Source organism: Engystomops pustulosus, chromosome 4 (assembly GCF_040894005.1).
Source record: "Engystomops pustulosus chromosome 4, aEngPut4.maternal, whole genome shotgun sequence".
Classification (NCBI taxonomy): Eukaryota; Metazoa; Chordata; class Amphibia; order Anura; family Leptodactylidae; genus Engystomops; species Engystomops pustulosus.
In genome coordinates this window covers 218,285,121-218,307,363 of record NC_092414.1, presented here as the reverse complement: position 1 = coordinate 218,307,363, position 22,243 = coordinate 218,285,121, and the positions used below count along the sequence as shown (strand labels likewise).

The following is a 22,243-nucleotide window of genomic DNA, read 5'->3' as shown; positions in this document are numbered from 1 at the left end:
GAAGCTCAACCTGAATAATTTATCCACTCCTCCTCCTCCTCATTTTCCTCCTTCTCCTCCTCTTTGTACAGTAAAGCAGAGGAAACTGGCTATTTTTTGACAGGGCCCACTGGCTCTAGCTATAGTACTTTATGCATTTAATTTTTCTGGAGGGCCACCTACCCGGTCCTCTGTTTTAAACAATTTTTGGGAGTGCCACATACAGGCACTCAATCTATTAAATTTTTCTGGAGGGCCACCTACCTGCTCCTCTGGTTTGAAAACTTTTTTGGACTGCCACATACAGGCACTCAATCTATTTCATTTTTCTGGAGAGCCACCTACCTGCTCCTCTGGTTTGAAAACTTTTTTGGACTGCCACATACAGGCACTCAATCTATTCCATTTTTCTGGAGGGCCACCTACCTGCTCCTCTGGTTTGAAAACTTTTTTGGACTGCCACATACAGGCACTCAATCTATTCCATTTTTCTGGAGGGCCACCTACCTGCTCCTCTGGTTTGAAAACTTTTTTGGACTGCCACATACAGGCACTCAATCTATTCCATTTTTCTGGAGGGCCACCTACCTGCTCCTCTGGTTTGAAAACTTTTTTGGACTGCCACATACAGGCACTACATCTATTCCATTTTTCTGGAGGGCCACCTACCTGCTCCTCTGGTTTGAAAACTTTTTTGGACTGCCACATACAGGCACTCAATCTATTCCATTTTTCTGGAGGGCCACCTACCTGCTCCTCTGGTTTGAAAACTTTTTTGGACTGCCACATACAGGCTCTCAATCTATTCCATTTTTCTGGAGGGCCACCTACCTGCTCCTCTGGTTTGAAAACTTTTTTGGACTGCCACATACAGGCACTCAATCTATTCCATTTTTCTGGAGGGCCACCTCCCTGCTCCTCTGGTTTGAAAACTTTTTTGGACTGCCACATACAGGCACTCAATCTATTCCATTTTTCTGGAGGGCCACCTACCTGCTCCTCTGGTTTGAAAACTTTTTTGGACTGCCACATACAGGCACTCAATCTATTTCATTATTCTGGAGGGCCACCTACCTGCTCCTCTGGTTTGAAAACTTTTTTGGACTGCCACATACAGGCACTCAATCTATTCCATTTTTCTGGAGGGCCACCTACCTGCTCCTCTGGTTTGAAAACTTTTTTGGACTGCCACATACAGGCACTCAATCTATTTCATTATTCTGGAGGGCCACCTACCTGCTCCTCTGGTTTGAAAACTTTTTTGGGACTGCCACATACAGGCACTATCCAAATTAAATTGTCTCCATAGCAGCCTCCACACGTTGTCTCCATTGCTACCTCCAAAAGTCGTCCATATAGCTGCCTCCATACATCGTCCCTTTATCAAACGAGGTGTGTCAGGCAGAAATTTGGGTTGTTTTCATGGATTCCACATCAAAGTTGTTAACTTTGTCGCCACCCAGCTGTGTTATCCACAAAATATACTGGCAAACTTTTATCATTTACCGATATTATTTCAGCGCTTCTTGCGCATCTGTTTACATTCCCCTCACCCGCCATATCCCAAACTTATAAGAACGCTACTACACTTGATCTTATACAAAAGGTTCTTAGAAGTACTGTTTGGGGAGTAGCCTAGAGACAGGGGCTTGGATTGGCGAAAGCTCGCCTGGCAGCGGAGCGCCAGCTCCATGCCAAGATCCAACTAACATAGTTTTAACTGCAGCACCTTTAATCTACTACTAGTTCACTGCCTCCATACATGGTCCCCTTATCAAACGAGCTGTGTCAGGCAGAATTTTGGGTTGTTTTCATGGCTTCCATGTTAACTTTGTCGCCACCCTGCTGTGTAATCCACAAAATATACTGGCAAACTTTTATCATGTACCGATATTATTTGAGCGCTTCTTGCTCACCTCCTTTGGTTCCTCTCTGCCACCCATTGGTTTGAAGCCTGAGTCCATTTAGGGTATGTCGCCATGCCACTCTCTAGCCTGCCGCTGCTGCCGCTGCCTCTGCATGCCGTCCCCTATAGTGTCAGGGTCAATTATTGGATGTTTTAGATGCTATCTAGCTTCATTCTGTCACTCTGTCATGGCCATGCTGTTGCCCATAATTTTGGCATAATGGTGCGATTAAGCAGCCTCAGAGGCATCCATGCATGCTGCCCCTGCTGTTTCCTGTCCATTTCCGTGGTGTTTCCATCCTTTTCTGAGGTTCCCAGGTGTTTGGCCAAGCTTCCCTGTGCAGAGCCTTGGTCCCCTTGAAAAATGCTCGAGTCTCCCATTGACTTCAATGGGGCTCGTTATTCGAGACGAGCACTCGAGCATCGGGAAAAGTTCGTCTCGAATAACGAGTACCCGAGCATTTTAGTGCTCGCTCATCTCTAATAGAATCCCATGGTTCCTTGTAGTTCTGTAAAACATTTGGAAGCTTTCTTTATCATTCGCAGAGATACTTTACCAATTCCATATATCCATGGGAAAGCGAAGCTATCTAGAATGAGTGTCATAGATTATATGTGTGTGGTTGTTCTATAAAGTTATATTATCTAATGGGATCATGACCTTCTGACCTGGTGGCTCTTAGGGAATGTAGATCTTTTGTGTGTGTTTCATATTTTATGTTATGTCTGTAATAGTTTAGAAAAGTTTTTGCAGATTGATCATATTTCTCGTTACAGGAGCCGGTGCATCTCTTCAAGAGCAAAGACTCCATTTTGTGGATGAACATCGAGCAGATCTGATCCAAATGATCTCTGTTGTAGACCCTGTTCTAGATGATCTCCTGGGTCCAAATCTATTAACATATGAACAATATCAGACGGTGCGCAGCCAAAACACCGACCAAGAACAGATGAGGAGACTCTATGATTTTATTAGAGCCTGGGGTAATAAGGACAAGGACAAAGTCCTCCAGAGTCTGAGGAAACACAACCGTCCCATCATCAGGAAGCTGGAGAAAAAGGCTTCACGTGAAACCTCACAATTTTTAAGACTCTTTAAATGCATGCTCTACTGAAGACAAATCATCTTGTATATGTAAGGATGTCAGCATTGGACTTACCCTCTCAAACCTGACAAACCTTGTTTATCAGTTCAGGTTTGGATCGGCGCCAGAAAGAACAAGATGATCCTCCCCATGGGTCCAGGTTCTAACACAAATATCCAACGTGATGGCCCGTACTGTCTATTTTCTGGGGTTAAGAGTGAAAATGGCCTAAACCACTTCTCGAGATAATGGACAGGGCAACAGAAATGTGTGGAAGCCTTCTGATGGTCCTGTATTTTAGGGGGTCAGATAGTGGCTAGCAAATTAGCATAAAGGTGGTCAATCTAATATATGACCTTCCCAGATGGTTGATTATTTATATTGTCCCATAAATATGCAAATCTTTGGACCATACTATTTACATTGTATAGTAATACAAATATGAAGAATGATTACAGTGGTGGAAGCGAAATATCACCGAACAGAAGACCGAAGATCGGAGAAGAGCTGGCGGAGACGATACAGAAGAAAAAGTAATATTTAACCTTTGAGGAACCTTTTGTTTTCTGGTTCTTCTGCTCTCGGCCACTGATGACTTCACGTTCATTGCACTTGTGAAATCTGAACCAATCCTGGCTTTCATAAATGACTGCAGAGCCCAGGGGTTTCATCATGGGGCACATCGATCATAGGCTGGTGCTAAGCTCACCAACCTATGATAGTGCCCCTACCAGGTTCAGGATCTATCAGGAGGCTCCAGCTTCACTAGTCGATTATAATACAGGCGGTTTGGGCGGTAGCCTGGGGCACAAGCCTTCCAAGGGCCCAAGGCTACCCAAACCACCCACCAAATATTATACTGAGAAGGACCTTCACCCATGAAATCCTTGTACATCTGTTCCTGTTCTCAATACACATGTACACAAAAACCATTTCAGGACCTTTGAAGGACATTATACTTCATCCTACATTAACAGTTGCAAAATATCATTATAACAAAATATAGAAACAAACAAATGCTAATAATGGCTGAGTATAAACGATCCCTACATGGGGTTGTTACCAGACTCAGTGCTGAGGTATCTCGAGCTGTCTATGTGACTGTCTATATAGTTGGGATGTTGCGCAACATCTTGGGAATTACATACAATAGCAAATTGTGTCAGCCACTTACCTACAGGGGGGAACTTGTCATATTTCTGCCCTAAGTGATTGTCCATCCTTCTGTATGATTATTCATTCACAGTTTCAGTTTAATAACTTCACCTTCTCTATAGAAAGATATACAAGGTAGACAATACATGTGCCCCACCACTGGGGGGCGCTGGAATATTATCCAGTGTAAGTGTCAGTATCTCAGGACCTGAGACTCCTTCTATGATGCATGTATAATATTGCTGGTCGGAACGGGTTAAGTTTATATAATCTCTGCCCTACATAGATGTCATATTTATTACATGTTCTTCAATTTTCATGTAAAATTTTTCAGTGTGACAAAATAGAAAATATATTTATGATTTTCTATCATTATGGTGTGTGAGATAATTCTTTGTATATTGTAGTTGTGATACCTAATGGGGGTCATTTACTAAGGGCCCGATTCGCGTTTTCCCGACGTGTTACCCGAATATTTCCGATTTGCGCTGATTTTCCCTGTATTGCCCCGGGTTTTTTGGCGCACGCGATCGAACAAATCGTGGTCGAACAAAAACCCGACGGATCCGGAAAAACCGCCGCATTTAAAAAAAAAATTGTCGCTCGGCACGCGCTTACCTTCACTCGGCCCGGCTCGGTGTACTGCAGTGCGTTCCGATGCTCTTCAGCGCAGCAGCGACATCTGGTGGACGGCGGAGGAACTACCTTAGCCGGAAGACCCGAATCCACCACAGAGAACGCGCCACTGGATCGCGAATGGGCCGGGTAAGTAAATCTGCCCCAATGTGTTTACAAGGAAAAGCAAAGTTGTTTTTTTTTATTTCATGGTTTATATGGTTGAAAAAAGACACTTGTCCATCAAGTTCAACCAAGGAAGGGAAGGGATTGGATGAGGAAGGGATTTAGGGGAAACAATCCTACATAGCATAACAATCAATGTTATTTAGGTGTAAAAAGGCATCTAGACCCTTCTTGAAGATCTCTGCTGTCCCTGCTGTGACCAGCGCCTGAGCTCTCTGCTGTCCCTGCTGTGCTCTGCTCCTGAGCTCAGCTATTCCACAGATTGACAGTTCTCATAGTAAAAAAGCCCTGTCCCCTCTGGTGATTAAACCTTGGTTTCTCCAAACGGAGACAGTGCCCCCTTGTCTTTTGATTTGATTTAATCAACTTACCACCATATTTTTTGTATGGACCATTCATATATTTATATAAATTAATCATGTCCCCTCGTAGACGTCTCTTTTCCAGACTAAATAAATCCTCATAACCAAGACCCTCCATACCCCTTATCAGTTTTGTGGCTCTACGTTGAACCCTCTCCAGCTCCAGGGCCTCCTTTTTATGGACCGGTGCCCAGAACTGGACAGCATATTCCAGGTGAGGCCGAACCAGTGCCTTGTATAGTGGTAATATTACATCCCTATTTGTTTTCATTTTCTTTTTTTGTAATACACTTCCCCCATAGGCGTAGACATTATTACATCGCTTGTACCACATCTGATGAGGGAAAAAGAGAAGAGCGTTTCAGTATTTCTTGTTGTAGTAAAAACTTTTCTATGTTCAAATGTCTGATCTCTGTTTTGTCCTGATAATGTTTGGTCCTTCATCTTTACATTCCCGGTGGAGCACAATCTACAGCTGCATCAATGTCTTCACCTGGTATCATATCTGACCCTGTACATCTCTGCTCATGACTTTTCCTCTATAAGAGTCTGTTTCTCCTTAAATCTGTGTAAGAATACATACTTCCCGACTTTATTTATAAACCACGCCCATTGCCACACCCGCAAGTAGAATAGTGTAATGCCCCCTTCCAGTGGCCACTCCCTCCATGGACCCATATAATACACCTGATGCAACTCAGCAACATATAATATCCCCTTTTTAATATTATCCTCAATTTACATTTGGTCCCCCACTTTTATTTATCTCCCCAAACTTATAATCACTGAGCTTTCTGTACCCCTCCCCCCTCCCCTCTCCTCCTCACATTGTGGCCACCTGTCCTCCATCACCCTTATGCTACATTTACACGAACATATGCCCACCTGGCCGTAGCCGGGTGGGCATACATCCGCGCATTGGAGAGTAGGAGGGGTGACTGTACATATGTCCCCCATATGGTCGTGTGAATGCAGCCTTATATTGTGGCCCCTGGTCCTATATCTCCCTCATACTGTGGCCTCCTGATCTACATCACCATCATATTGTGGACTCCTGTCCTCCATCCTCCCCGTACTGTGGCCTCCCTTCTTCCATCCTACCATTACTATTGCCTCCTGTTCTCCATCCTCCTCATAGTTTGTAGTTTGGCCTTCTGTCCTCCACCCTCCTCATACTGTAGCTTCCTGTCCTCCATCCATCTCTTACTGTAGCCCCTCTTCTCCGATTGCTGTTATTAACAAAAAAAAATGTTACTTAACTTCCCTCATTTCCCCATAGCAGTCCCTCTTCCTCTTCTTCTGGGCTCTGAATTTGACTTGGAGGATGGGGCTGGGCCAGCCGAGGGGAGAAGCTACCAACTGATATGACTCCTTCAGACATGTGAGGTAGCAAGAAGCTAATTCCTCCTCCACCTGGCCCCAATGATTTGGCCTGTAATGTACAGGACCAGGAGGCGGAACAACCCAGGGGAGTAGAGACAGCATGGAATGCTCTCCCAACCAGCAGTTAAAAACTGGGACTTTCCTGCAAAATCCGGGACGATTGGAAGAGGATAACGCAGGTAGTGTAGTCAGGAGGAAGCTGGTGGAAGTTCAATCAAGGAAGGGGTGGAGCAAAACCAGGAACTGGGAACTGGAAGATCAAGAACTAGGCCATGGATCAGCACTGAAGTAAAATGTCGGGGTACAATACCACAGACAATCTGAAGACAGCAGCAATGTGTTTCTGTCCTTACTAAACCTCCTTAATGTGTTGCTGGGGTTCTGGAAATACAATGTTGTGAGTGATATGTTAATAGCTACTTGTAGCTTCCGTACAATCACACAAATTGTGCAGCGGGGTTTCCTGCCTGGAGGAGGAGTATTTTTTTTACTCATGCTGCAACCCAGAAATATGCTAAAAAAGACCTCCAGGCAACGTACAGAGGAAGGTAATGTGCACTCACAAAGCCGTCCAGAGCCTGCCCCCTCCATATATCTCTGAGGTAATCAGCCAACGCCATCATGCAATGTCCAACGCTACATGCAATGTCCGTTCCGAACAGGACCCTTGGCTTGACCCACCAACATTTAGGAATTGAGTTCTACACATGTCCTCATGTGACCAAATCTCCTGCTCGGAAGACCTTATCCGCTTCAACCATAACATAAGCTCTAAAAGAACATCTGAAGACATTAAGCATTCATAGATGATTTCCTAGCCACAGTGTCCACAGCATCCTGTTCAGCAGGGATGCCCTAATGGAGATGTTGGTTTGAGATGGAGGACCTCCTCGTACTGCTGGTAGATAGCAAGGCCTCACCCTATGGGGCAGCCATCAGAGAGCGGACTGGGACTCTTGTAAAGCTGTGGGACCAAGGGTGTCGAGGTGACTCTCTGAAACGTTTGAGGTGAATCCTCTCGTTCTGCAGTGGGAGCGGTAACTATCTCCGTTAGTAGAAATGTAAATAAAAATCTGGTGGTTTAGTCTTTTAATGTTTTAAGAAAATATATACAAAATATTAATAACATTTTCATACAGCATAAATTATATGTATCAAAATTGTTGTGGACACAGATTTTAACGTAAAGTAATAAATTTTTTTCTCAAAGACACCGAGGTTCTTGTTCTTGTTTGATCTTGTTCTATCCATATATCTGAGCGAGCCCCATCCTCATGGCCATCGTCAGGGAAACATCGCAGAGCCCTCCACCGTACACACAGATATTAGTTTATTTCAATATCCCAGATACTTCCACATTATCACAAGGTTTAGGCGACGCGGAGAACATCCACAGGTACTTGTGGTCACTGTTGAGGTGGAACCGGAAAAAAAACTCAAAGGAATGAAAGCCATTGATTCCTGCTGGTGGTTTTCGGAACATCATTGGTCCACATACAGTAGATACAAGGAGATTAGAACATAGAATTTAGGACATTCCATAGCAAAAAGTGGAGATGTCATTATGATGCAACAGCATAACCCGAAACTTTTGTTGGAAAGAGGGACAAAAGATGCAGAGGACTATGTGAGCTTTGGAAATTTTTTTTACCCTAAGCCATGGCTTTTGCCTCGAACCTACTGCACCTCCCCCTACACATAGTATAATTTCCTATTTAGTACCCTCCATTTTCCCCTCACATGGTGTCCCCCAGCTCCCTGTCACATTGTAGCCCCTATGATACTGTCCCCCCAGCAGCTCCCCCTCATATTTAAGCCCCCATATATTGTACCCCCCAGCAGGTTCCCCTCCTATTGTGTCCGCCCAGTAGCTCCCGTTTTTGAGCCCCTAGCAGCTCCCCCTGTTATTGTGCCCCTATCCTATCGGAGATTTCAGTCCATGTACAGTACACAACTACTATGCCCACAACTACTGTGCCCAGATATGGTTGTCAAAAAGTGCCAATCATCTTCTTGAAGTGTCTGTATTCTCAGAATTTGAGGACAATTGTCAACTGGGTTTTTTTTTTCCTTCTTCTTGATAGACTCTGCAGTGTATATGGATGCGGTACTACTTGATACGGTTCTCCACTTGTGATTCGGCTTTACTACAGCAACATAAAGAAATACAGTTCTAGAAAGTTCTTCATCCCACATGCTTGCTGATTTTTTTCCTGTATAAAGGGTATTTTTGGTATCACAAAGTCATACATTACCCTTTACATCTATATATGGATGTTACTCCTGACCGAAGTCTTGAAAAACAAAAAAACTAAGTTTTTTGGCATCAAAATATTTTATGGCCTTGTATATGATTTTGATGCTGATCTGTGTAGAAAAGTTTCACCATAGAAAAGTAACAAAAAAAACAGAACAAGGTCTAAGCTGAAGACCAACAACAGACATTTGCTTTGTGTTATTTTTCTATGGGCTGTTTCACATTAGTTTGTGATCAGTGCCGTGCCATGGATGTGATGAGTACCATGCCATGGACGTGATGAGTGTTGTGCCATGGACGTGACCAGTGCCATGGACATGACCTGTGCCGTGCTATGGACGTGATCAGTGCCGTGCCATGGATGTGATGATTGCTATGCCATGGATGTGATGAGTGCCATGCCATGGACGTGACGAGTATTGTGCCATGGACGTGACGAGTGCCATGGACGTGATCAGTGCCGTGCCATGGATGTGATGATTGCTATGTCATGGATGTGATGAGTGCCATGCCATGGACGTGACGAGTATTGCGCCATGGACGTGACGAGTGCCATGGACGTGATCAGTGTCGTGCCATGGATGTGATGATTGCTATGTCATGGATGTGATGAGTGCCATGCCATGGACGTGACGAGTATTGCGCCATGGACGTGACGAGTGCCATGGACGTGATCAGTGCCGTGCCATGGATATGATCATTGCCGTGCCATGGATGTGACGAGTGCCGTGCCATGGACGTGACGAGTGCCATGGATGTGATCATTGCCGTGCCATGGACGTGACGAGTGCCGTGCCATGGATGTGATCAGTGCCGTGCCATGGATGTGACGAGTGTCGTGCCATGGACATGACGAGTGCCGTGCCACGGACTGATCACTGTGGTGGTATTTCCCAACTGTCGGCTCTGCTGCAAATTGGGGGAACAACAACTCTGTGCATCATATATATTCAATCCCCACCAGAGATCAGTCCACGGCACGTCCATGATCACTGACTGATCACAGATTAATATGAAACAGCCCTATTACATATACTGAAGGTGCCTGATGGTGGCCAAAACACAACATGGTATGAAACAAAACTATGATTAATCACAACCTCCTCCTCCACAGTCTCCTCCACCTCCTCCTCCACAGTCTCCTCCACCTTCTCCTCCACAGTCTCCTCCACCTCCTCCTCCACAGTCTCCTCCACCTCCCCAATCTCCACCTCCACAGTCTCCTCCCCAGTCTCCTCCTCCACCCCCCCAATCGCCTCCTCCATCATCTACAAAAAAACCTCCAGCTGCCATCCCCCAATCATTATCCGATGAAGAACTGCTGCTGGACTCTCTGTTCAGTTGAAATCTCTGTTCAAAAAAAAAGAGAAAAAAATCTAAATAATAGGATATGATTATATGAATGAGGATCAGCACAAAATAAGACCATGGTAGTAAAAGCATCGCTGATAGCTAAGTCATTCCCTACTCCACTTGCGTTGCTCCTGGAAGGTCTTGACCAGCGAGTGGTGACAGACTTATGGTGTTGGTCATGCAGCGGACAACATAGACCATTAGGGAGTGCTGGACCACTGCCAGGAACAATAGGTGAGTAATAATTCATTTATTAATATTATCTTATGGCTTTTCCCACCATTTCCAAATTTTGGATGATGCCAGAAAACACAAGAATATCAACATCTTCACATCATCTTATCTACAACAAAATGAGTAAAGGAGTCAGTATGTCACTGTCCTGCACCCAAAGTGTCAGTGTGTTCCTTTGTGGTATTACAGAAATGTTCTCATCATTTATAGTTGTGGTTTACCCAATTGTAATTTAAATCAAAGACCTGCCATAAAGCCTCTTCTAGATGTGTGGACCACTAGGGGGAATCCAGGCATGAAGCTCATGAGACTCAGTGTAGGGTCTGTTTATGCTGAAAGTGCCGGAAAATATGCAAATATGTTTTCTTGGATGGGATAAAGAAAACCACGCCTCTTTTGCTACCTTGTAAGGCAGCCCCTTGACATAAAGAATGACCTACAAGAGGCCTTATGATATGCTGTGGGATTAAGCCAAACCAGTAAGATCGCTTCCAGAAGGAACAGACTCCCGACTGTAGACAGCGCTGTTTCGACTTGCGCTGCCTATAGTTGGGAGTCTGTTCCTTCTGGAATAGATATATTGGTTTGGTTTTAATCCCACATCACATCATAAGGCTTCCTAAAGGTCATGCTTGATGTCAAGGGAGCTGCCTTACAAGGTAGCAAAAGAGGCATGGTTTTCCTTATCCCATCCAAGAAAACATATGCATGTTTTCCGACACTTTCAGTATAAACAGACCCTACACTGAGTGTCGTGAGCTTCATGCCTGGATTCCCCCTAGCAGGTCTTCCATTTAAATTACAATCGAAGTCCTGTCCCGCTAAGTGTCAGCGTGTCCCTGTCCTGCCCCCCCCCCCAAGTGTCAGCGTGTCCCTGTCGTGTCCCCCCAAGTGTCAGCGTGTCCCTGTCCCCCAAGTGTCAGCGTGTCCCTGTCGTGTCCCCCCAAGTGTCAGCGTGTCCCTGTCCCCCAAGTGTCAGCGTGTCCCTGTCCTGTGCCCCAAGTGTCAGCGTGTCCCTGTCCTGTCCCCCAAGTGTCAGCGTGTCCCTGTCCTGTCCCCCAAGTGTCAGCGTGTCCCTGTCCTGTCCCCCCAAGTGTCAGCGTGTCCTGTCCTGTCCCCCCCAAGTGTCAGTGTGTCCCTGCCCTGTCCAAGTGTCAGCGTGTCCCTGTCCTGTCCCCCCAAGTGTCAGTGTGTCCCTGCCCTGTCCAAGTGTCAGCGTGTCCCTGTCCTGTCCCCCCAAGTGTCAGCGTGTCCCTGTCCTGTCCCCCAAGTGTCAGCGTGTCCCTGTCCCCCAAGTGTCAGCGTGTCCCTGTCCTGTGCCCCAAGTGTCAGCGTGTCCCTGTCCTGTCCCCCAAGTGTCAGCGTGTCCCTGTCCTGTCCCCCCAAGTGTCAGTGTGTCCCTGCCCTGTCCAAGTGTCAGCGTGTCCCTGTCCTGTCCCCCCAAGTGTCAGCGTGTCCCTGTCCTGTCCCCCAAGTGTCAGCGTGTCCTGTCCTGTTCCCCAAGTGTCAGTGTGTCCCTGTCCTTCTCCCTGCGTGTCAGCGTGTCCCTGTCCTGTCCCCCCAAGTGTCAGCGTGTCCCTGTCCTGTCCCCCAAGTGTCAGCGTGTCCCTGTCCTGTCCCCCAAGTGTCAGCGTGTCCTGTCCTGTTCCCCAAGTGTCAGTGTGTCCCTGTCCTTCTCCCTGAGTGTCAGCCTGTAGCTTTCCTGTACCCTGAGTGTCAGTGTGTCCCTGTCCTTCCCCCCGCGTGTCAGCGTGTCCCTGTCCTGTCCCCCCCCAGTGTCAGCGTGTCCCTGTCCTGTCCCCCCCCCCAGTGTCAGCGTGTCCCTGTCCTTCTCCCCGAGTGTCACCGTGTCCCTGTCCTGTCCCCCCAAGTGTCAGCGTGTCCCTGTCCTGTGCCCCAAGTGTCAGCGTGTCCCTGTCCTGTCCCCCCAAGTGTCAGCGTGTCCCTGTCCTGTGCCCCAAGTGTCAGCGTGTCCCTGTCCTGTCCCCCCAAGTGTCAGTGTGTCCCTGTCCTGTCCCCCCAAGTGTCAGCGTGTCCCTGTCCTGTCCCCCAAGTGTCAGTGTGTCCCTGTCCTGTCCCCCCAAGTGTCAGCGTGTCCCTGTCCTGTCTCCCCAAGTGTCAGCGTGTCCCTGTCCTGTCCCCCCAAGTGTCAGCGTGTCCCTGTCCTGTCCCCCCCAAGTGTCAGAATGTCCCTGTCCCCCCCAAGTGTCAGCCTGTCCCTGTCCTGTCCCCCAAGTGTCAGCGTGTCCCTGTCCTGTCCCCCAAGTGTCAGCGTGTCCCTGTCCTGTCCCCCCAAGTGTCAGTGTGTCCCTGTCCCCCCAAGTGTCAGCGTGTCCCTGTCCTGTCCCCCAAGTGTCAGTGTGTCCCTGTCCTGTCCCCCCAAGTGTCAGCATGTCCCTGTCCTGTCCCCCCCAAGTGTCAGCGTGTCCCTGTCCTTCTCCCCAAGTGTCAGCGTGTCCCTGTCCTTCTCCCCAAGTGTCAGCGTGTCCCTGTCCTGTCCCCCCAAGTGTCAGCCTGTCCCTGTCCTGTCCCCCGAAGTGTCAGCATGTCCCTGTCCTGTCCCCCCAAGTGTCAGCGTGTACCTGTCCTGCCCCCAAGTGTCAGCGTGTCCCTGTCCTGTCCCCCCAAGTGTCAGCGTGCCCCTGTCCTTCTCCCCAAGTGTCAGCCTGTAGCTTTCCTGTACCCTGAGTGTCAGGGTGGCATTATCCTATACCACCAAGTATCATCACGTCACTGTCCTGTCCCCCCAAGTGTGAGTGTCCAGTACCCCAAGTTTCACCGTCCTGTACAACAAGTGCCAGGTTGGCATTTTCATGAACCCCAAGTTTCACTGTGTAACTATAATGTAATTTTTGATCAACACACTAATTTTTTAAAGGGACCCCTCTTCAGTTCTCTTACAATGGATCCGCCTCTTATAATTATATGTGTCCAAACCATTTGCCTCCGTATCTGGTGGTGGTCATGTAAATACCAGTTTTCTTTCTTAACTCCACTTCACAACTCACCATGTACAGAAATGCAGCCAAGATAAGAGCTTTCAATGTAACGTCCATGTCCAAGGGGAACTGGAAGATGACTTTGGAAGATTTTCTTTCTCCTTCCTTAATTATCTTGGCCACGGGATAAGACCCATTCACACTGAGTATCTGCAGAACAGTACAAGCTACACGTGACCTAGAACATGTCATGTTTAACCATATACAACTACAGTCACACAAGAGAATTAACAAACGCTCTGTGGATGTAACATATTGGGGGTCATTTACTAAGGGCCCGATTCGCGTTTTCCCGACGTTTTACCCGAATATTTCCGATTTGCGCCGATTTCCCCTGAATTGCCCCGGGATTTTGGCGCACGCGATCGGATTGTGGCGCATCGGCGCCGGCATGCACGTGACGGAAATAGGGGGGGCCTGGCCGAACGAAAACCCGACGGATTCGGAAAAACCGCCGCATTTAAAAAAAATCTGTCGCGGAGCTTGCACTTACCTTCACTCAGCCCGGCTCGGTGAACTCCAGCGCGTTCTGATGCTTTTCAGCGCAGCAGCGCCACCTGGTGGACGGCGGAGGAACTACCTTAATAAATCCCGGCCGGACCCGAATCCAGCGCAGAGAACGCGCCGCTGGATCGCGATTGGACTGGGTAAGTAAATCTGCCCCTTTATGTTGTCTTCTCTTCCAAGAACTACATGCCCCACCAGGAGAAGCAGGAGTCATGGATGGACCTCAACATGGGTCATACCTCACCTCAATAGTGTCTTGGGAGCTGTATAGGGGCAGCTCTGCAGTGAAGGCGGTCTCTCCAAACTTCATCTGGATTGAGACATTCATTTGATGAGAAGAATTTGAAATGTTGATGTAACCTATGATTGTCCCAGGAAGAGCGATGATCTTCAGCTGGAGAACAAAAAGACATTTTGATAAGGAAGACCATTTATGACAGATTTGAAGTAAACACTTGGATCTGGTCAACTCTTATTGTGGGTGGAATAAAGGACCTCTACATCTGAGGTCTAGTACTTGACTGACCATACAATGGATACGGATGGTCTACATCATTTTTCTGTGCCCTACCTGGGATAGGAAGAGTATTTATCAATGACAACACTTTACCAAGAATCATTTGGGTCATAAGCATTTACATTACAAGATCTGAAGCTCTACAGAACTTGTGTAAATTCTGAAGGATATCTGGTGAGACAGAACAGTAAGTGTTCAGTTTTTACCCACATTCCCACCATGGGGGAAACTATACATAACACAATACCACCTCATATGGGACAGACGTGTCTATGGGTCAGTATGTGGGTCAGTACTATGGGTCAGTATGTGGGTCAGTACTATGGGTCAGTATGGGGGTCAGTACTACGGGTCAGTATGTGGGTCAATACTATGGGTCAGTATATGGGTCAGTATGTGGGTCAATACTATGGGTCAGTATGTGGGTCAGTATGTGGGTCAGTACTATGGGTCAGTATGGGGGTCAGTACTATGGGTCAGTATATGGGTCAGTATATGGGTCAGTATATGGGTTAGTATGTGGGTCAGTACTATGGGTCAGTATGTGGGTCAGTACTATGGGTCAGTATGTGGGTCAGTACTATGGGTCAGTATGTGGGTCAGTACTATGGGTCAGTATGTGGGTCAATACTATGGGTCAGTATGTGGGTCAATACTATGGGTCAGTATGTGGGTCAGTACTATGGGTCAGTATGTGGGTCAGTACTATGGGTCAGTATGTGGGTCAATACTATGGGTCAGTATGTGGGTCAGTATATGGCTTACATAAGAGACTCCTCCACAACAATCTCCGTCGGACTCTCTATACAGTGACACCACATCCCTCCTGTACGGGTCTTGTAACCTCAGATTAAAGGCAGGTCCACAGCACTCCGACTCCCGACGTATCGTGAAGAGCGTCTGCTCTGATCTGTCGAAGAAAACTGAACACAAATCTCACCTAAGGATCAGAAATGTAACAAACAATATCAAAAGTGATCAATCTAGGGTTTATCTTTCCTGGGGTTTTGTTAATTAGAGAAAATTTATTTTATTAGTTTTTCTCAATAAGAGTTTTTCCAATCGCATAACTGGAAATGCAGCTACAATTGCCCCGAGAACTGCCCCTGGGCATTGCATTGCATTTGTAAACACCACTATGTACGCACCATGAGGATCTAGAGAGCAGACAAGGATTAGTAACAGAAAAAGTACGGAAAGAATTGAAATTTTACAGAATAAAACAAAACGGTCTCACCTTTCTTCTGCAGTGTCACCTCATCCACCTATCGATAAAGGAATAAAATCATCTTAACTCATGGAGGAAAGAAAGAATAAGACGTCGCCCTTCAGTCTCTTTAGAAGGTTACAGATACGATTGTGAAATTTGCGCTTGGCTTTGTGTACAAAAAGGCACTGGCCATGATGGATGCCAGCGCAGATGAACGGGAGCGTGGGGAGAGGTGAGTATACGTATGTTCTTTATTATTTTCATAGCCCCGCCCCCAGCCATTACGAAAAAACCACCTCCCGGGTAACCCCTTTAATCTGTTTGGTATCTGATACTCAGGGCAATTGAAGCTGTAGGACCCCAATGACTAATCTGTATCAAGTCACTAACCATTATTTATTACTTATAACAAAAATCCCTCATATCACAAAAAGACACCGTTTGGGCCACTTTAAGGGAATTTCCAGTCTATTGGCCACTGGATCCTCTTTAACTCCCAGTTATGTGACTGCTGCGGCCAATCATTGACCTCAAAGATGACAGATGCCAGGACGGTGTCACTATTTCTGCTTCTGTGACCTCTGGAGGCCACTGATTGGCTACAGTCTTGTGAAAACCGACACTTTGGACCCCGATGGGAGTGTCTATAAATGAGAATGAGGCGGAAACATGAGATGGAAACGGATATAAGGAGCCAGTTAAGTCATTTTTAATTCCTTCCTTTGTCCCCTGCCCAAGCAACTTGAAAACCGCTTTCATTTTTGATGGCCATATGCACCCCATAAAATTATTCTCCAGCTCTTACCTCTACGAGACACTTAAGTCCTGGGGCAATTATCGCTGTGGTGTAATTCTCATTTGGGTGGGAGAGTGGGAAAGTGTTCTGCCATTGAGGCTGGGTTTGGACCGGGTCAAAATTCTTGCTCCCATTATATCCTTAAAAAAATACAAAAAATACATGAATGAGCTATAATATTTAAAACAATATGATGACTGGTGACAATGGAGGTGACTAGTGACAAGTCAAGTAATCTACTGGAAATCAGACAAGTGTAATTAAATCACTGTGAATAAGGCAGACATGACATGACCCAGGACATGGCAGCTCGCTGTGTATGGGGGGTGTAGTCACAGAGGGGTCAGAGCACCGATGCTGACCCCTGACCTCTGCTGGCTATGATAGAAAGGTGTCAGGACACACAGGACATGGCAGCTCGCTGTGTATGGGGGTGTAGTCACAGAGGGGTCAGAGTGCCCATGCTGACCCCTGACCACTGCTGGCTATGATAGAAAGGTGTCAGGACACACAGGACATGGCAGCTCGCTGTGTATGGGGGTGTAGTCACAGAGGGGTCAGAGAGCCCATGCTGACCCCTGACCACTGCTGGCTATGATAGAAAGGTGTCAGGACACACAGGACATGGCAGCTTGCTGTGTATGGGGGGTGTAGTCACAGAGGGGTCAGAGCACCCATGCTGACCCCTGACCACTGCTGGCTATGATAGAAAGGTGTCAGGACACACAGGACATGGCAGCTCGCTGTGTATGGGGGGTGTAGTCACAGAGCGGTCAGAGTGCCCATGCTGACCCCTGACCACTGCTAGCTATAATAGAAAGGTGTCAGGACACACAGGACATGGCAGCTCGCTGTGTATGCGGGGTGTAGTCACAGAGGGGTCAGAGCACCCATGCTGACCCCTGACCACTGCTGGCTATGATAGAAAGGTGTCAGGACACAAAGGACATGGCAGCTCGCTGTGTATGGGGGGTGTAGTCACAGAGGGGTCAGAGCGCCCAGGCTGACCCCTGACCACTGCTGGCTATGATAGAAAGGTGTCAGGACACACAGGACATGGCAGCTCGCTGTGTATGGGGGGTGTAGTCACAGAGGGGTCAGAGCACCTATGCTGACCCCTGACCACTGCTTGCTATGATAGAAAGGTGTCAGGACACACAGGACATGGCAGCTCGCTGTGTATGGGGGGTGTAGCCACAGAGGGGTCAGAGCGCCCATGCTGACCCCTGACCACTGCTGGCTATGATAGAAAGGTGTCAGGACACATAGGACATGGCAGCTCTCTGTGTATGGGGGTGTAGTCACAGAGGGGTCAGAGCGCCCATGCTGACCCCTGACCACTGCTGGCTATGATAGAAAGGTGTCAGGACACACAGGACATGGCAGCTCGCTGTGTATGGGGGTGTAGTCACAGAGGGGTCAGAGCGCCCATGCTGACCCCTGACCACTGCTGCTATGATAGAAAGGTGTCAGGACACACAGGACATGGCAGCTCGCTGTGTATGGGGGTGTAGTCACAGAGGGGTCAGAGAGCCCATGCTGACCCCTGACCACTGCTGGCTATGATAGAAAGGTGTCAGGACACACAGGACATGGCAGCTTGCTGTGTATGGGGGGTGTAGTCACAGAGGGGTCAGAGCACCCATGCTGACCCCTGACCACTGCTGGCTATGATAGAAAGGTGTCAGGACACACAGGACATGGCAGCTCGCTGTGTATGGGGGGTGTAGTCACAGAGCGGTCAGAGTGCCCATGCTGACCCCTGACCACTGCTAGCTATAATAGAAAGGCGTCAGGACACACAGGACATGGCAGCTCGCTGTGTATGGGGGGTGTAGTCACAGAGAGGTCAGAGCGCCCATGATGACCCCTGACCACTGCTGGCTATGATAGAAAGGTGTCAGGACACACAGGACATGGCAGCTCGCTGTGTATGCGGGGTGTAGTCACAGAGGGGTCAGAGCACCCATGCTGACCCCTGACCACTGCTGGCTATGATAGAAAGGTGTCAGGACACAAAGGACATGGCAGCTCGCTGTGTATGGGGGGTGTAGTCACAGAGGGGTCAGAGCGCCCAGGCTGACCCCTGACCACTGCTGGCTATGATAGAAAGGTGTCAGGACACACAGGACATGGCAGCTCGCTGTGTATGGGGGGTGTAGTCACAGAGGGGTCAGAGCGCCCATGCTGACCCCTGACCACTGCTGGCTATGATAGAAAGGTGTCAGGACACATAGGACATGGCAGCTCTCTGTGTATGGGGGTGTAGTCACAGAGGGGTCAGAGCGCCCATGCTGACCCCTGACCACTGCTGGCTATGATAGAAAGGTGTCAGGACACACAGGACATGGCAGCTCGCTGTGTATGGGGGTGTAGTCACAGAGGGGTCAGAGCGCCCATGCTGACCCCTGACCACTGCTGCTATGATAGAAAGGTGTCAGGACACACAGGACATGGCAGCTCGCTGTGTATGGGGGTGTAGTCACAGAGGGGTCAGAGAGCCCATGCTGACCCCTGACCACTGCTGGCTATGATAGAAAGGTGTCAGGACACACAGGACATGGCAGCTTGCTGTGTATGGGGGGTGTAGTCACAGAGGGGTCAGAGCACCCATGCTGACCCCTGACCACTGCTGGCTATGATAGAAAGGTGTCAGGACACACAGGACATGGCAGCTCGCTGTGTATGGGGGGTGTAGTCACAGAGCGGTCAGAGTGCCCATGCTGACCCCTGACCACTGCTAGCTATAATAGAAAGGCGTCAGGACACACAGGACATGGCAGCTCGCTGTGTATGGGGGGTGTAGTCACAGAGAGGTCAGAGCGCCCATGATGACCCCTGACCACTGCTGGCTATGATAGAAAGGTGTCAGGACACACAGGACATGGCAGCTCGCTGTGTATGGGGGGTGTAGTCACAGAGGGGTCAGAGCGCCCATGCTGACCCCTGACCACTGCTGGCTATGATAGAAAGGTGTCAGGACACACAGGACATGGCAGCTCGCTGTGTATGTGGGTGTAGTCACAGAGGGGTCAGAGCCCCCATGCTGACCCCTGACCACTGCTGGCTATGATAGAAAGGTGTCAGGACGCACAGGACATAGCAGCTCGCTGTGTATGGGGAGTGTAGTCACAGAGGGGTCAGAGCGCCCATGCTGACCCCTGACCACTGCTGGCTATGATAGAAAGATGTCAGGACACACAGAACATGGCAGCTTGCTGAGTATTGGGGGTGTAGTCACAGAGGGGTCAGAGCACCCATGCTGACACCTGACCACTGCTGGATTTGATAGAAAGGTGTCAGGACACACAGGACATGGCAGCTCGCTGTGTATGGGGGGTGTAGTCACAGAGGGGTCAGAGCGCCCATGCTGACCCCTGACCACTGCTGGCTATGATAGAAAGGTGTCAGGACACACAGGACATGGCAGCTCGCTGTGTATGGGGGGTGTAGTCACAGAGGGGTCAGAGCGCCCATGCTGACCCCTGACCCCTGCAGGCTATGATAGAAAGGTGTCAGGACACACAGGACATGGCAGCTCGCTGTGTATGGGGGGTGTAGTCACAGAGGGGTCAGAGCGCCGATGCTGACCCCTGACCACTGCTGGCTATGTTAGAAAGGTGTCAGGACACTCAGGGCATGGCAGCTCGCTGTGTATGGAGGGTATAGTCACAGAGAGATCAGAGCTCCCATGCTGACCCCTGACCACTGCTGGCTATGATAGAAAGGTGTCAGGACACAGGACATGGCAGCTCACTGTGTATGGGGGGTGTAGTCACAGAGGGGTCAGAGAGCCCATGCTGACCCCTGACCACTGCTGGCTATAATAGAAAGGTGTCAGGACACACAGGACATGGCAGCTCGCTGTGTATGGAGGGTGTAGTCACAGAGCGGTCAGAGTGCCCATGCTGACCACTGGTGGCTATGATAGAAAGGTGTCAGGACACACAGGACATGGCAGCTCGCTGTGTATGGGGGGTGTAGTCACAGAGGGGTCAGAGCGCCCATACTGACCCCTGACCACTGCTGGCTATGATAGAAAGGTGTCAGGACACACAGGACATGGCAGCTCGCTGTGTATGGGAGGTGTAGTCACAGAGGGGTCAGAGCGTCCATGCTGACCACTGCTGGCTATGATAGAAAGGTGTCAGGACACAGGACATGGCAGCTCGCTGTGTATGGGGGGTGTAGTCACAGAGGGGTCAGAGCACCCATGCTGACTCCTGACCACTGCTGGCTATGATAGAAAGGTGTCAGGACACACAGGACATGGCAGCTCGCTGTGTATGGGGGGTGTAATCACTGAGGGGTCAGAGCGCCCATGCTGACCCCTGACCACTGCTGGCTATGATAGAAAGGTGTCAGGACACACAGGACATGGCAGCTCGCTGTGTATGGGGGGTGTAGTCACAGAGGGGTCAGAGCGCCCATGCTGACCCCTGACCACTGCTGGCTATGATAGAAAGGTGTCAGGACACACAGGACATGGCAGCTCGCTGTGTATGGGGGGTGTAGTCACAGAGGGGTCAGAGCACCCATGCTGACCCCTGACCACTGCTGGCTATGATAGAAAGGTGTCAGGACACACACGACATCACTGCTTGCTCTCTATAGACTGCTGCCAATTGCCTGGATGTAGCAGGTAATGAAAAGTATTATATGAAGTTAGATACAACCACCAAAAAAAGAGATACATTTACAGCTTGTGAAGGTCCAACAGAATTCAGGCTTAATTTATCCAACTTTAAAGCATTCATGGAGTCATGATTGAGGGCGGGCAACTGGCATGGATGTTTTAAATCTGTCAAAATTAAGCCTAAATTCTGTTGGATCTTCACAAGCTGGAAATTCTTCTCTTTTTTGGATTTAACTTGGCCACAGCATCGTGGTATTTTGTGTCTGTGATGAAGCCCCGAATCACAGAACATGGGTCAGCTGACACCTTTCTTTCAATACAAGACCCAGCCACCTACCTGCAGGATCCATGAGGAGATGCTGCCCTGGATTCTAGCTCGAGGACAGCAGAGACACAGCGTTACTTCTTCCTTATGTTCATCTCTCACCACTCCCTGAACACTTGTTTCCTCTGTGATAACTTCCTGTCTGGTGCAACGAGGAAACAATATAAAGTTCTCCTTGTGTTGTAACGGGAAGGGATCTGGCTCCTTGTGTTGTACTGGGAGGGATCTGGCTCCTTGTGTTGTAACGGGAAGGGATCTGGCTCCTTGTGTTGTACTGGGAGGGATCTGGCTCCTTGTGTTGTAACGGGAAGGGATCTGGCTCCTTGTGTTGTACTGGGAGGGATCTGGCTCCTTGTGTTGTAACGGGAAGGGATCTGGCTCCTTGTGTTGTAACGGGGAGGGGTCGATGCTGCTGACATCGCTTAACAGGAATTTCTAGTAACACAAGTGATGAGAGAGACTGGAAACCATCAGTATTCGTGTCTAAAGCCTGTGGGACTAATAAATGGCTGAACCTGGTAAAGCAGTTTTATGAAACCCTATTTTTTTAATTACACAGTTGTCCCGTTAGATGGTAATAACTTTGGAATGGGAGTACATTAGGCGGGTAAACATAGGTTCCCTGCCGCATCCACCTGCCAAGGTTAGAGGAGAGTACAAGTTGTGGAAGAGCCCAATATAAAACATAACTTTTAATAAGATACAATCAAATAGTCAGTATACAATAAACAAAGATAT

General features: G+C 48.4%; 2 protein-coding genes across 2 annotated transcripts in view; one reads left to right on the top strand and one right to left on the bottom strand.

The window, feature by feature from the left end:
• Positions 1-4,450, top strand: part of LOC140128355 (NACHT, LRR and PYD domains-containing protein 1-like) — a 67,546-nt gene extending 63,096 nt beyond the window's left edge. Inside the window, exon 14 of the mRNA XM_072149992.1 lies at positions 2,663-4,450. Coding sequence (XP_072006093.1) covers positions 2,663-3,000 — 338 coding nt within the window. The 3' untranslated portion in view covers positions 3,001-4,450. The remainder of the gene's footprint in view (positions 1-2,662) is intronic.
• A 4,198-nt stretch (positions 4,451-8,648) lies between these two features.
• Positions 8,649-21,887, bottom strand: LOC140128353 (phospholipid scramblase 3-like). Its single transcript, XM_072149988.1, has 7 exons — positions 21,518-21,887; positions 16,554-16,684; positions 15,776-15,803; positions 15,304-15,461; positions 14,266-14,415; positions 13,524-13,664; positions 8,649-10,278 (listed from the first exon to the last, which is right to left on the bottom strand). Exons 1-7 carry the CDS (start codon positions 21,528-21,530, stop codon positions 10,018-10,020), a joined length of 882 nt encoding a protein of 293 aa, XP_072006089.1. The 5' UTR covers positions 21,531-21,887; the 3' UTR covers positions 8,649-10,017.
• Positions 21,888-22,243: the final 356 nt, after the last annotated feature.